The 15,989-nt window shown below is 46.5% G+C and overlaps 1 protein-coding gene across 2 annotated transcripts in view; it reads right to left on the bottom strand.

The window, feature by feature from the left end:
- Positions 1 to 6,437, bottom strand: part of EXOC4 (exocyst complex component 4) — an 813,215-nt gene extending 806,778 nt beyond the window's left edge. For both annotated transcript variants that reach the window (XM_073619419.1, XM_073619420.1), the window contains exon 1: positions 6,277 to 6,437. In XM_073619419.1, coding sequence (XP_073475520.1) covers positions 6,277 to 6,344 — 68 coding nt within the window. In that variant the 5' untranslated portion in view covers positions 6,345 to 6,437. The remainder of the gene's footprint in view (positions 1 to 6,276) is intronic.
- Between the last annotated feature and the right edge of the window lie 9,552 nt (positions 6,438 to 15,989).

Below are 15,989 nucleotides of genomic sequence, written 5' to 3'. Positions count from 1 at the left end.
TCCGACGGACAAAGTGCCACGCATGCTCAGAATAAATAAAGAGATGAAAGATATTGGCCACTGCCCCGTTTATAGTCCCGACGTACGTGTTTTACGTCACCGCGTTCAGAACGATCGGATTTTCTGACAACTTTGTGTGACTGTGTGTATGCAAGATAAGTTTGAGCCAACATCCGTCGGAAAAAATCAATAGATTTTGTTGTCGGAATGTCCGAACAAAGTCCGACCGTGTGTACGCCCTAAAAGTCCAGGACTAAAAGTGAGAAAAATCATTTAAAAAATCATTTATATTTTGAAGCTGAACTTTGGGCACCATATTAAATCTCTTAAGACACCCCCAATTGCCTCTTTTAAAATAACAAAAATAATTTTTCAAGTTCACTGTTCCTTTACTTAGTTATCCTAGTTATCCAATGTGACAATGCTGGGCTTCTACCACAGATCTGAGCTGCAGCATGTGGGAGGAACTGGCAGGGAACCCTGGTTAGCCTCCTGTGCGCTGCCAGATTACAACTCCCAAACATCCCTGGGCTACACACTGGATGTGGGCCGCACCTTGGGAGCTGTTATAGAGCTTGTAGGCCAGGGATCTCAAACTGGCAGCCCCCCAGCTGTTGTCCCATGAGGCCTTGCAAGGCTGAAAGTTACAAGCATAACTCCCACAGGCAGAGGCATGATGGGACTTGTAGTTTTGCAAAAGCTGGAGGGCTGCCAGTTTGAGACCCCTGTTGTAGGCAAACCAATGGTAATGATAGGGAGGCAGAGAACTCCCCTGTCAACAATGAAGAGGAGTAAAAGAAAAGAACAAATTAATGGAGTGGGCAACTACATGGCAAGTGAAGTTTAATGTGGAGAAATGTAAAATAATGCACTTGGGGGCTAAGAAAATAAACGCAAACTGTTCACTAGGGGAGAACCTCTGGGGGAGTCAAGGATGGAGAAAGATCTGGGGATCCTAGTGGAAGACAGACAATGCAATGTCAAGCTGCAGCTACCAAAGCCAGCAGAATATTAGCATGCATAAAAAAGGGGATATACTCCAGAGATAAAACTTTAATTCTGCCACTTTATAAAACTCTGGTCCAGCTACATCTGGAGTATTCCGTCCAGTTCTGCTCATCAATCCTCAGAAGGAATGTGCTGGAGCTGGATATAGTGCAAAGAAGGGCAACTAAATTAATAAGAGGACTGGAGGATCTCAAATACGAGGAGCAACAAGAACTAAATTTAGTCTCGCTGGAGAAAAGATGCTTGAGAGGGGACATGATAGCCAATGACTATTACCTGAATGGTGATCCCAGCATAGGAAAAAAGATATTCAATCTCAGGGGGTATAAGAGGACATGGGGCCACACAGTGAGATTGGAGAAGCGGTTTATACTTAAACTGCACAGGGGGGTTTTCACTGTCAGGGCGGTAAGAACGTGGAACTCTATTCCACAAGTGGTGGTGTCAGCGGGGAGTATTGATATTTTTAAAAGACTCTTGAACGCACATCTTAAAGAACACAACATACAGGGATATGGGAAATTATCAAAACTAACACACATACACCTACACAGGTTGAACTGGATGGACTATTGTCTTTATTCAACCTTACCTACTAAGTAGGTATGTAACAAATGGGCCAGTGTTCAGTAGCAGGTGGAGAAAAGCAAGCTTAGTTTGTACCCACTGCACTACTCTGTTGTCCTGCTAGAATGTGCATTGCACGGGGCTGGACATTGCCCAGCAATAAAGGACATTGACATCTCTGTGAAAGGCAAAAGAGTACTGGTATGGCTGAGAAGTAAGCATGCCCTTCTCTACTCGCTCCAGAACTCAACCATTCTGTCATTTTCATATAGTGACTTGCCAGGGTTTCCTTCTGCTCACCCAGTGTGGATATATTTGTCAGCTGCTCATCCTGAGCCACCATCATTTCCTTATAGCAGGGACAAATGTGCTATGTGTTATTAAACCCACAACAGTAAAATCAGTCTGTATATTTTGGTTTTTTGGGGGAAGAGTGAATGTAATCATCACAAAGCCAATCACTGTCCAGACAGAGGGCCAGGAGTCATGCAGCCTCATAGGACAGTCAGAGGAGATTGAAAACTCCTCCAAGAAGCTTTAACCTGTGCTCAGCCAGACACTGATAGAAGTCACAAACTGCTATATACTGCTGATGAGAAAAGGTATTTAGCAGTTTATATTTACTAAAATAATTGAATTTCCATGCTCTGTATAATTAATTAGCCAGAAGCTCATCAAGTGCAGTCCCTGCTGCTTGTGGGTGGTTACTGGGAACTCTACTGAGTTCTGTTCTCCCTCCCTTCACATGATGCAGTGTTATAGAAGGCAGGAAGGGGACAAGGTGAGCTCTGCAGGAGGGATAGCAATTACATTCAGTACAGACTAGAGCTGCACAATTAATCGTTAAAAAAAATCGTGATCTCGATTCACCTCCCCTGACGATCTCTCCTGCTGAGTTTGACGATACTTTCATATAAACAAGTGGAGAGATTATCTGCTCACTCAGCTGTCAAAAGAAAACATCTGGGCAGTCTGCCAAGTTTAGAACTTGAAACATTGTATCTAACTTCCTTCTTAGATCAAAGGGATAGAACTTCTCTGTGTAAACAAATAACCTGGGCAATCTGCCAAGCTTTAAACAACGTGTAAATGCAGGAAGTTTAACCACTTAAAGTCTAAATCTTTTTCTGACACTTCTTTCTTAAGTTAAAATCAATATTTTTTGCTAAAAAAAAATTACTTGGAACCCCCAAACATTAGAGATAATATATATATATATATATATATATATATATATATATATTTTATAATATGGAATAAAATGGCAATTGCTGCAATATTTTATGTCGCACTGTATTTGCCCAGCAGTCTTTCAAATGCAATTTTTTGGGAAAAAATACACTTCAATAAATAAAAAAAAAAAGAAACCATAAAGTTAGCGCAATTTTTTTTTGTTTTAATGTGAAAGATGTTACACCGCAAGAATCGTGAGAGAATCGTGATCTATCCTCTAAGCAAAAAAATCGTGATTCTCATTTTAGCCAGAATCGTGCAGCTCTAGTACAGACTCAAACTTCGACCTGTGCCAGCACTCCAGAGCAGTCCTGCAGAGTGGCAATTGGGGAAAGTTGTGACAAGCTGGGATAAAGTGGAGAGTGTCAGGCCTTGTTGTTGGCCATAGTGCATACAGTAGTATGGAGCTGTCAGTGTACTGTATTACTAGGTAGCAGCAATTTACAGGGCACTGCACACTATCAGGGCATCAGAGTAATGGCGTGTCAGAAAACTAAAGTGTGCCTCATCCAAGCAGCATATGGGGACTGTCTAGCAGAGCACCTGTGACACAATAGAACAAGTGCTTAAAAGGAAAAATTAGTTCTCTACAAGCTCTAGAGTTGTACTGTAGACCTTTTTTCAGTCAAGGCATTTTTTACAATTATGGATAATCTCGAGGCATCCATTCTAAAAGGTTAAAAAATATTCTTTTACATAATATATCAACATCCACACATGTAGGACACCCAACGTTATAGGCGATTTATTCTTCAAAATCCAATACACTTTTGCACACTGGTACTGACTAGTATTCCAGTGTTTCTTTTCTCCCTCACTCAGCTAATGTGACCCCAGCACTGACAGAGGGGTAGGGAAGGGTCATTGGTTGTTAGGACGCCGGTGGCTAAAAGGTCGTAATGGTGCACAATGAAAACCTGTGGCTTTGTGTAACTAAAAGGTAGGCTTTATCCATCTGCCGTCTTGTATATAATGTTGGGGCAATTTTTAGGCATTTTGCCAAGGCACCCCTGAAGAAACCTTAAGGTACACTGGTTGAAAAAGGCTGCTGTAGAGTAACAGTAGGGCGGAGTAGGCAGTGCTGGGCAGGAAAACCTTACGAGCCCCCAAAGTAAGCTCCGCCTACTGAAACCACACGGACTTGTGTGGCAGCGTTCCTGCGTTCAGCCACAGGGGGTATTTTGCGATGGGTCTTACTGTTCATGTGAGCAGGCTCCTGGGACTCTTTCACATGGGCAGCCAGGAAGCAGTAAAAACAAGTGGCGTTTCTGCATTTTTACTGCCATTTAACCATTCTCCTACAAATGGACATGGTAGCTAAAGGGGTCTGTATGCACACTGTGGCAAATTTAAAGTGTGTAAAGTAAAATGTTTTCCATGGTACACTTACCTGCTCTGTGCAATGGCATTGTGGTCCCGATTCTCTTCTTCTGGGGTTTCCCGCCAGCATACCTGGCAACGCCTCTTCTTGGTGTGCCACCATTGGAAGCAATTTCCTAATGTGGCACATATGTGGGCTCGCTCCTGAGCCACACTGCATGTTATAGACACAGAGAGGTTCAGTCCCGCCCCCTCGTCACAGGATTTGACTTACAGCAGCGCTTGGCTCCCACAGCACTCTGCCACGCCTGCGAGAGCAAGGAGAAGGGAGAGAACCGCTGCAGACAGGCACAGCACTGGATTAAGTATAAGCAGGGGGAGGGGAGCGATACACTGAATTATTTTTTACCTTAACCCCTTCATGCTGACCTAACACATATATGCGGCCTCACTGCACTGGGCTTCTTTACGTGGGGCCACACATATGTTGTTCTCCCTTGTGCGGCGTGCTTCCAGCACAGAGACTGGGGTCTTGCTGAGAGCTCCGGGCCCCAGATCTCCTAATTCCCGGTAACCTAATTGCTGTGGTAGCCTCTAATTGGCTACTACAGTGATCAGTCACTGTGAAGCCCGCCCATGCGACTGTAAAAAATAAATAAATAATAATAAAAAAATAAAATAACGGAAAACACTGTCGCACTTGCCCATTGAATTCAATAGGACCATGAGCCAGATGTTGCAGCATGTTATTTAAAGCGATACTAAAGTCTCTGTTTTTTAATTGTAAAAGAACAAAAACATGTTTTATTTACCTGTACTGTGTAATGATTTTGCACAGAGCAGCCCAGACCCTCCTCTTCTCAGGTCCTTCTGGCCCCTCCCGTCGAGTGTCTCTACAGCAAACAGCTTGCTATGGGGGCACCCGAGCCGCTGCTCCGCGTGTCCATTCAGACACGGAGCCGCGGTTTGGCCCTGCCCCCTCTCTCTCATTGGCTCTCTGACTTTGATTGAGAGCGGCAGGGGCCAATGGCACCGCGCTGCTGTCTCAGCCAATGAGGGAGAGTTCCAGGCAGCCAGGACTCTCCTGAAACATTGCTGGATTGAGATGGTGTTCAGGTAAGTATTAGGGGGGCTGCTGCACACAGGTTTTTTTTTTTTATCTTAATGCATAAAAGTGATGTTCCAGTCATTTTTAAGTTTATTAAAAGTCAGCAGCTACAATAAGTGTAGCTGCTGACTTTTAAAATACATTCACTTGTCCCACAGTCCAGCGATGCAGCTGCCCGAAGCCTTGCTCCTCTCCCTCTCCTCTCCGTGGCACCGGCATTGCAAGCGTGAGCACCCAGCTGTGACAGCTTGCGGCTTCACAGGCGTGTGCGCACTGCGCATGCGTGAGTCGTGCTGTGCATCCTGAATGGCAGAGCAATCTTCTGGGACATGTGATGTGTCCCAGAAGATTTCAGGGAGGGAGGGGGAGAGGAGAACTTCCACTCAAGCCGCAGGGAAGTAAGTGGGAGCTGGGTACCTGTCAAAACTAGGTACCTGCTCCCCCCCTCCAAAAAAATGACATGCCAAATGTCATCAGCTCATGTGATAGACAGAACACTGCGTCTATCACACGAGTTGATCTAGGAGGAGGGCGGGACTTTTCTCACAGCGCGGCCAAAGTTTTCACACTCAACTCGGAGACACAGCGGGAGATGCCCGCAGACTGTGTATGACATATAGTGGAGGAGGGAGCGGAGCGCTGAGCTGCAGTCACTGCTTGGCCCAAAGCGGCCCCAGGGCAGGCAGCCTACCGATCAAAAAAATTTTGATCGATCAAAAAAAATTAGCGATTACTCAAGGAATTAATCATTAATTTCCGCAGCCCTAAAATAAATATATAAATATATATCTTTTATGTTCCTGTTTCCCCTTGGGAAAAATTCTCTGCTCTTCCTGTCCATTAAACACAAGAACAAAAAAAAAAAATGTATCTAATATATATAAAAATAAAACACAAATTAGTCATTAAACCCCTGACACAGCTTCACACAGCTAGCAAGCCTTGCTCTACCCATTCAGAATGACGCCCGTTTCCTCCTCCATGAGTCTTCTAACATGTTGTCACCAACAGCCTGAACACAAGCCATTGTCATCACCTACCTAATAACAGAGATAAGTAGCCCCGAAGGATCTTTGCTCTTGCTGATTTGGCCCCTGAATGCAGACATCTCTTCTCACTCTCTTCCTTCTTTCACACCAAAACACTGACACACACACAAACCGCGCAGCTGCGGGAAATCTCGTAGCCAATCAGATCTTGCAGCGAAAAGCGTTCGCCCGATCTGAACAGGACGGATACTCCAGCTTGTTCTCGGGAATTGTAGTTTGCTATATCGTTCAGTGGAGGGACGCCGAGGCTTCTTGAACTACGAGGACCGTCATGCAATGCAAAGCCGGCTGTTTGAATAACTTTATCAATTCAAGGAAAGGACAAGCGTGGAAGGTTGATGAGGGGTGTGGTTAGATATATGCGTGTTCATATGACTTAATGCAGCTCCTTATGATCCACGCCCTGTGACAAGAGATTATAGTTTCTGAAGACGGGACAGATCGGGAGGCGGCAGATGTGTTACAAAAAGAGTGCTGCTTCTCATAGAATGCGGGTTGTGCATTGCTATGTAACCATTCTTCCACACTCCCTCTATCAGTTGTGACTCTGGGAAAGTTTATGATGTTTCCAAAGGAAATGTGCATGATGGGCAGACTGTGACTGACCAAGACATTATTAAAGTGATATTAACCATTTGTCTACTGGGCACTTATACCCTCTTCCTGCCCAGGGCAATTTTCAGCTTTTAGTGCTGTCACTTTTTGGATGACAATTGTGCGGTTATGCTACACTGTGCACTCCTATAACATTTTTATCATTTATTTCAGACAATTAATCATCAATGGGGGGTTTTATTTTTTGCAAAACAAACAGAAAAAAAAATAACTTTTTCATAGTTTGTTATAAAATTTAGCAAACTGGTAATTTTTCTCCTTCACTGATGAGGTGGCACTGGTGGGCATTTATTGGTCGCATTGTTGGGGCTGCAGTGATAATCAGGATACTAATAATCAGTGCCGATGTCCCTAACACAAGCCGGTTATCAGCCTTCTTCTTCTCTCCTCACACTGTCAGCATAAGGAAGAAAAGTTGATAACCGACTTGTGTTTACATCCTGTGATCAGCTATCATTGGACACAGCTGATCACGTGGTAAAGGGTCGCTGTGATTTGCCCTATACCTCGATCTGTGAGTCCGGGCAGCAGGATCAAGGGAGGACGTCCATGTATGCCGTCCCGGTATTGGAAGCCTGTGCTGTAGCCCTCTTTTGGCTATAGCGTGGGGGCAATTGGTTAAAACCACACATGTATTACATTGCAGCTACTAATCATTAGGGTGCTTTCAACTGCTCCGTTGCAAAAATGCTTGCAAAAAAATGTTTTTGCTGCGATGCGGTGCACTTTTGCTGCGTTTCATTGCTTTTTCCCCTGGACAAAGCACTTCCCACAGGTGCATTGCGTTTTGGCCACTGTTTCCATTCATTTCAATGGTGAGGTGTGGTTTTGTTGCCGCACCAAAAATGTAGCACACTTAGAGCCCAAGTGAATGTAAGTTTTCTGCTTAGGATCAGTTTGCCAGGTGTTTGCTGCAGTGTTCCCCAGTCCTCTTTTACTTTCGGCTTCACAGCAGATTCCCTACTGTACATGCGCCAAGCTCGCTGCGCTTTCTAATTGGCCCGACGGCGGGGGAAGGAGGAGGGGGGGCCGAACTTCTGAGGCACAATCCCCTGGAAGTGGGGAAGGGTACCTGTCAAAAGTGGCGGGGGAGGGGGGGAAGGAAGCAGATTAGCGGAAGTTACACTTTTGGGTGGAACTTTGCTTTAAGTTCCACTAATCAGGGGTCTCAAACTGGTGGCCCTCCAGCTGTTGCGAAACTGCAAGTCCCATGAGGCATTGCAAGGCTGACAGTTACAAGCATGACTCCCACAGGCAGAGGCATGATGGGACTTGAAGTTTCGCTACAGCTGGAGGGCTGTCGGTTTGAGACCCCTAAGTAACTCCACTTTTGTTGAGAAAAAAAAAATCTCCTCTGGGTGAGTAAAGTGGTTCGCAGCAGATTCCCTACTGTACATGCGCCAAGCTCGCTGCGCTTTCTAATTGGCCCGACGGCGGGGGAAGGAGGAGGGGGGGCCGAACTTCTGAGGCACAATCCCCTGGAAGTGGGGAAGGGTACCTGTCAAAAGTGGCGGGGGAGGGGGGGAAGGAAGCAGATTAGCGGAAGTTACACTTTTGGGTGGAACTTTGCTTTAAGTTCCACTAATCAGGGGTCTCAAACTGGTGGCCCTCCAGCTGTTGCGAAACTGCAAGTCCCATGAGGCATTGCAAGGCTGACAGTTACAAGCATGACTCCCACAGGCAGAGGCATGATGGGACTTGAAGTTTCGCTACAGCTGGAGGGCTGTCGGTTTGAGACCCCTAAGTAACTCCACTTTTGTTGAGAAAAAAAAAATCTCCTCTGGGTGAGTAAAGTGGTTCTAAAGTTAGTTTTAACAGTTTAAAAACAGTTAATTCCTTGGCATGTGCTGGGAATGTAACTGTCACATTGGTTGTGCTCTCAACCAAACTGTCAAACCATCCAATAGCTGGTGTTTATAACTGATCACATGAGCAGCAGTATGGCAGTTGAAGATCAAACAGAGGCCAGAATCGCAGTTTCCTTGGCTGAAAACAATAGATGGGTTTAGTTCCACTTTAATGCATTAACTGCATTAATGTAAAAATCACTTCACTAATTGTCCCCCCCCCCATCCCTTAAACCTTCTCTGCCTCTTCTCACAATCCAGCACTGTCCTGGCTGCAGCACTGCTCTCTCTTCCTTTTCTTACAGGAGACACAGAATTGCAGAGGGAACCATTTGGGTTGATTTACAAAAAAATGGAAAGTGTACAATCTTGTGCAGCTCTGCATGGTAGCCAATCAGTTTTTAACTTCAGCTTGTTCAATTAAGCTTTAAAAAAAAAAAAAAACTGAAAGCTGATTGGTTTCTATGCATAGCTGCATCAGATTTTGCTCTCTCCAGTTTCAGTAAATCCACCCCACAGACTCCTGCTGTTTTCAGTCAAACCCCTGTGAGGAGGGAGCGGGGGGGGTGTGGCCAACCTGCGCTGTGTGTTTCTATGGACGCACACAGCCTGGCTCGGTAGCATGCTCACACATGTGTCCCCATAGCACACAGTTTGTTAAGAGGGCACCCAGAGGAAGGAGGAACAGACAGTACCAGCGGTGATGTGCTAAAGAATAGCATTGCACAGAGCAGGTAATTATAACATCTTTTTTATTTTACTTAAAAAATAGCCTTTAGTCCAACTGCAGTCCGGTAAGGCCCCCGGGGCTGATGGGATCCCAGTAGAGTGCTACTCTTTTTATCAGGATTTTTTGGCTCCCAGACTCACTGCCCTGCTAGCTCAATTCTCTACCCTGGGGTCTCTGCCTGAGTCTATGTCTGAAGCGATAATTGTGCTGGTGCCCAAACCGTGAAAGGACCCTGAGGAATGTGCATCTTACAGACCACTTACTTAACATGGATACGAAGATTTTAGCCAAGATCCTTGCCAGTCGGTTGTCACAGGTCCTGGATGAGCTCATCCATATTTACTGGACAGGGTTTATGCCCGGTAAAGGCACCGACATTAATCTGAGATGCCTCTTTCTTAACCTATCCACCACACATGACAACGAGGGCACCAGAGCCATTGCCTCTTTGGACACCGAAACGGCATTTGACTCAGTTGAATGGGGCTACCTCTTAGAGATAATGGGTAGATATAGGTTTAGTCCCCAATTCCTTAGTTGGTTGAATATGCTATACTGAGCTCCCACAGCTCGTATCTGCACTTATGGCAGGGTTTCAACAAAATTTCCCCTCCAGCGAGGTACACGCCAGGAGTGTCCACTCTCTCCTTCCCCTTTTGCTCTAGCTCTGGGGCCACTGACCATCTTGATTTGGCTTCCCAACAGGTTGAGGGGCTGTGGGTCGGTCCTTTTAGGGAAAGGGGTCGCTTTATGCGAACAATGCCCTTTTATATGTACAAGAAGCGAATTCTTCCCTGTGGGCTGCCCTGGCGCTCTTCGACAAGTTTGGGCACTACTCGGGTGTCCACATCAACTGGTCGAAATCTATACTCTTTTCTCTTGACACAAGCTACAGCGGAGAATACCCCAGTATTGTGGGTTGATAATTTCAAATATTTAGGCATTCACATCCAGCGCGACCCCGGTAAGTTTTATGACCTCAATCTTCATCCCCTACTTGTACAATTACATAATAGATGTTCCTCTTGGGGGACCCTTCCACTAAACCTGCTGTTAATCTAATAAAAATTTCTTTCTCCCCAAATTTAATTACATATTTCGAAATTGCCCCATATGGATTGCAGGTTGCTTTTTTCGGGAGCTGGACTGCTGTGTTGGTACCTTAATATGGGGTGGATCCTCACCATGTCTAACGAAGTCTACTTTATGTCTCCCCATATGATGCGGAGGGTTGGCATTACCTAGCTTCCATGTATACTACTAGGTAGCTATACTGGTCTCCGTTTGCTGGTGGTTCGTCCATTCTCGGGCCAACGCGGCTGTATGCTTGGAAGTGGCCCTCCTGGGCTCTCTCAATGAACTTGGGAACCTAGTTTATAGGGGCCTCAGGGCCTATGCTGACTTTTCGCATCCGACTGAGATGACTGTGTATGGGTGGCTGCTAGGAAGCAAACTTTGGTATAAAGATTCTAAGAGACATGCCGGCAGGGGTATTACTATCATTTAGAGACCTCTCGAATAAACTCAAACGCCCCAGATGGATGCATTTTCGTTATCTTCAGCGGCAACATGCTGCCCGGGCCCAATTTCAACAAGCCGTTACTCTAAAAAAAATAACCTTTAATATTTAAAGAGGAGCTTCAGTCTCCCCCCCAAAATTAAAACTTAGAAGCTACAAATATAGGAAAGTGATGGCCACAGACAGGAAGATCTGACAGCATGAAAGGAGATTCTTATATTTGATTGGCAAAGATACCCATTGTTTGTATTGTTGAGCAAATTTATCATCATATTTTATAAGAAAAGAGCAGAGCTTTGAATGTGTGGGAGATGCTTGCCAGAACAGTAGGGGAGTAGTTTATTGCACACCTGTGCAAGGCCTAATTTTACAACAATTGTCAAAATTGATCACAATATGCAGTTTGCAAGTTATACGCTTACAAGAGGATTTACAAAAGCTGGAAGCTGGTGTATTGTGGTTTAAAGTTGAATTCTAGACAGCAGTGGTGGCTGGTGTAAATTTTTTGGGGGGGCCAGCCACCACACACCCAGCCAGCCACCCACACCCCCCCCTTCCATCCAGCCAACCATCCCCCCACCCCCGGCCCTCGATCGCCGCTCCCCCCATTGCTCGCTCGGTCGCCACTTCGCTCGCCCACCAGGCCTCCCACCAGCCCTGCACTCACTCCATCCCGGTCGTGGCTTAGTCGGCTTCCTGTCAGGGCTGGGCTCAGCCCTTCCTTCTCTGAGCTGGTCGCTCAGCTGTTGGCTAATTGCCAGCTCCTATCTCTCCAAAGTTACTCAGCTGTTGGGGATATCCTGCTCGTCAGTCCTGCCTTCTTAAGCTGTCCAGTGCAGAGGAGCTCTGCCTTCGCCTTAGTCAGCATCACAGTAAAAGGCTAAAAAGATATACTCGTATGCAATAGTGAAGATACTAGTGCGGTCTTACACGTATCTTCACTATTGCATACCAGTATATCTTTTTAGCCTTTTGTTATATATTACTTTATGTATATTTCTATTTCTTTACTTTGTATTCTGTATTTTTGTACCAAATAAAATTTTTTTTTACTACTCTGTTGCCGTTAAAGTCCCACCAACCTTTTGAGGGGGTATTTTTATTTCTCTGTCCCAGGGATTGTGGCAACTTCTATGACCTAGTTGGATGGTTTCCCCTTTTCTTTAGTCAGCATCACAGAGACGCTCTCTTGCATTCTTGTTAAAAGACTTGCTTGGCTGACATCCCTTCTGGCTCCAGATCCTGCTTGCTGTTTTACTAAGCTCATCTCAAGCTCCCTGACGTTTGGCTTGTCTGACTCTCCATTCCGGTTCCTGAACTCTGGCTATGTTTTGACTACGTTTGTTCTATTTTACTTTTATTATTAAACAAAGTGTGATTTAACTGTACTTCTGTCTGATTTCATGGTTTCTGTCAGTAGGCGAAAGCCATGAATTCAAAAGATACAGTCAGTCCACTTGTTGGTAATATTTTTTCCATATTGGATGAACTGGATCACCTCATGCGTCAGTTTGCAACGGAGTTACAAACGCTCCTGAGTCGCATGGCTCACCTGGAATCTCCCACTGTGGCAGCCCCAGTACAACCTATGTTGCAGGCCGTCCCTGCTGCTGCTCCAGTCTCTGTGCAGGAACCTGCCTCGAGCATTACCCTTATAAGAGGTATGTTTGGTTCCGCTCCACTTCCCCAGAGATTTGGGGGTGATCTAGTCCAATGCAGAGGGTTTCTCAAACAGGTTGAGATATTTTGAGATGCTACCTGAAGCATTTCCCACAGACAGAAGTAATGTAGCTTTCATGATATCTTTGCTTTCTGAAAGAGCCTTGGCCTAGGCAAACCCTCTATGGGAGACACAAAAACCTGTTGTCTTGAGCTACCCTGCGTTTGTGGCTTTGTTTAACCTGCTCAGATCCGGGCCATTGCCAAATGACGGCAACAGCGCGGATCTGAAAAACCGGGACGACGTCCATTGACGTCCTCCCCTTTCCTCATTCCCAGCGCGCTCTCGTGAGCGCGCCTCGGGGAAAATCTGTGTTGGCTGTGTCCCTTGGACACAGCCAATCACAGATCGCTGTAAACGGCCAATCACAGCGGCCGTTTACAGCGCGATCGCCGCCTCCAATGAGAGATGATCTAAAAGGTAAACAATTGAGATCATCTCTCATTGCCGGCTCTCTCTCTCCTCACACAGAGACAGCGTGTGAGGAGAGAGAGATTCTGTGAGTAGTAAAACAGCAAAGTGTGCCCAAAAAGTGCCCAACAGTGCCCACAGTGACACCAATATAGAGCCATCTGTGCCCACCTGTGCACATCAGTGCCCACTTGTGCCATCAGTGCATCATCAGTGCCCATCTGTGCCCATCTGTGCCCGTCTGTGCCCATCAGTGCCCGTCTGTGCCCATCAGTGCCCGTCTGTGCCCATCAGTGCCCGTCTGTGCAGTGCGCATCTGTGCAATCAGTGCGCATCTGTGCAATCAGTGCGCATCTGTGCCAACTCATCAGTGCCCATCTGTGCCATCTCCTCAGTGCCCATCTGTGCCATCTCCTCAGTGCCCATCTGTGCCACCTCATCAGTGCCCATCTGTACCAATCAGTGCCCATCTGTCGCTTCAGTGCACATCTGTGCTGCCTTATCAGTGCCCATCTGTGCTGCCTTATCAGTGCCCATCTGTGCCGCTTCATCAGTGCCCATCTGTGCCGCTTCATCAGTGCCCATCTGTGCCGCTTCACCTGTGCCACATCAGTGCATATCTGTGCCCACCTGTGCCGCCTCATTAGTGTAAATCTGTGCACATCTGTGCTGCTTCCTCAGTGCTCATCTGCTGCCTCAGTGCCCATTTGTGCCGCCTCATCAGTGCCCATCAGTGCCCATCTGTGCCGCCTCATCAGTGCCTATCTGTGCGATCATTGCCCACCTGTGCCGCCTCATCAGTGCACATCTGTGCCATCAATTAGTGCCACCTCATCAGTGCAGGCTTAGCACACAGCTGTGCAATCTCATAAACCACCAGCAGCCATGTCCAAAAAAAGCTTTTCCGCTGAGGAGGCATACCAAATTCTTTCTACGGCCGACGAGAGCAAGGCGGAGCTCTCTTTTTCAGATTCCCTCTCCAATTCGGATTCTGACGTAAATTACGAGCCAGTCCTCAGTAGTGAAACACTTACAGACTCGGAGGAAGAAACTCGGCCCGCCAAACAAAGGCGTTCTAGTGAGGAGGCAGTGGCATCCACCAGCACCGCAGTGGCATCCGCCAGCACCGCAGTGGCATCCGCCAGCACCGCAGTGGCATCCGCCAGCATCGCAGTGGCATCCACTAGCACTGCAGTGCCATCCACTAGCACCGCAGTGCCTCGGCAAGAAAGGCCAAGTACCAGTGGGGTGTCACCCCAGCCCCAAAGGGTTAGGTCCCATGCCAGCCTTCCCTTTGCACTTCAGAACCCCTTGTGGCTTCCTCCCAATTCAGGAGAAGCTAGCGTTCCCCCTTTCACGGCCCAGCCAGGAGTCCAGGTGGATACAGGGAATTTCACCCCAATTAATTTTTTTAATTTAATTTTTACGGAGGACATGTTGGCGTCAATTGTGGCCCAGTCCAACCTGTATGCACAGCAATTTATTTTGCAAAATCCCACATCATATTATGCCCGTCCCTTTGAGTGGAGAGACCTGACAGTGGAGGAGTTCAAGGTTTTTTTGGGCCTCACATTGAATATGGGGCTCACTCAAAAAAACGAATTCCGTTCCTATTGGTCAACCCACCCCCTCCACCACATGCCGCTCTTCTCCGCGGTAATGCCCAGAACCAGGTATCTGATGATAATGAGGTTCCTACATTTCAGCGACAATACCCAGTGCCCTCCCCGAACTGATCCAAATTTTGACAGGCTTTACAAAATTCGCCCAATATTAAATTATTTTTCCGAAGTATTCCCCCAGCTGTTCACCCCGGACCAACAAATATGTGTAGATGAGTCCCTTGTGAAATTTAGCGGCAGGCTTAAAATTAAGCAATATATCCCCAGCAAAAGGGCCCGCTATGGGGTGAAGGTGTACAAACTATGTGACCGAGCCACAGGGTACACATATTCCTTCAGGGTGTACGAAGGGAAGGACACCCAGCTGCAGCCTCCTAATTGCCCGGACTACTTGGGAACCAGCGGGAAAGTTGTTTGGGACCTCATATACCCCCTACTCAACAAAGGATACCACCTGTATGTAGATAACTTCTACACTTCTCTGCCCCTGTTCCACAACCTTCATCGGAAGAAGACGCCAGCATGTGGCACCGTGAAAAAAAATCGGAAGGGCTTTCCTCAAAGTGTTGTTAATAAGAAGTTGAGAAAAGGAGAAACGGCATGTCTGCGTAACAAAGAGATTCTGGCAGTGAAGTGGAGGGACAGAAGGGATGTGTATATGTTGTCTTCCATCCACAACAACACCTATGTGGAAATCCCCAGAAGGAATGGCCCCATCCAGAAACCCACATGCATCCATCAATACAATTTGTTTATGGGGGGAGTCGACTTTAACGATCAAATGTTGGAACCATATCTTGCCTCAAGAAGGACATACCACTGGTACAAAAAAGTAGCGATTTATTTTTTTCAATTGGCCATATACAACTCCTATATCATTTACTGCAAATCCACCCAAAACCCCCAACGCTTCCTTGGCTACCTGGAGGAAATTTACACTGCCCTTATATTCCCGAACGGCCCACCAGTAAACATCCGATCAGATGTTGTTAGTCGACTCTCCGAGCGCCACTTTCCAGATAAACTCCCTCCCAGACCAACAGGCCAAAGACGCCAAAAAAGATGTAAGGTGTGTACCAGAGCAGGAGTCAGAAGAGACACATCTTATTATTGTGCAGAATGTCCTTCCGAACCAGGCCTCTGTATAGGTGAATGCTTCCGCCGTTACCATACTTCACTAAATTATTAGTGAAGTATGGTAACCGTAATCCTCAGTTCCTGCCTTCACACCCCTTATGCC

This window comes from Aquarana catesbeiana, linkage group LG03 (assembly GCF_042186555.1).
Source record: "Aquarana catesbeiana isolate 2022-GZ linkage group LG03, ASM4218655v1, whole genome shotgun sequence".
NCBI classification, from domain to species: domain Eukaryota; kingdom Metazoa; phylum Chordata; class Amphibia; order Anura; family Ranidae; genus Aquarana; species Aquarana catesbeiana.
The sequence above is the reverse complement of the archived record's forward strand: the minus strand, read 5'-3'. Positions and strand labels throughout refer to the sequence as shown.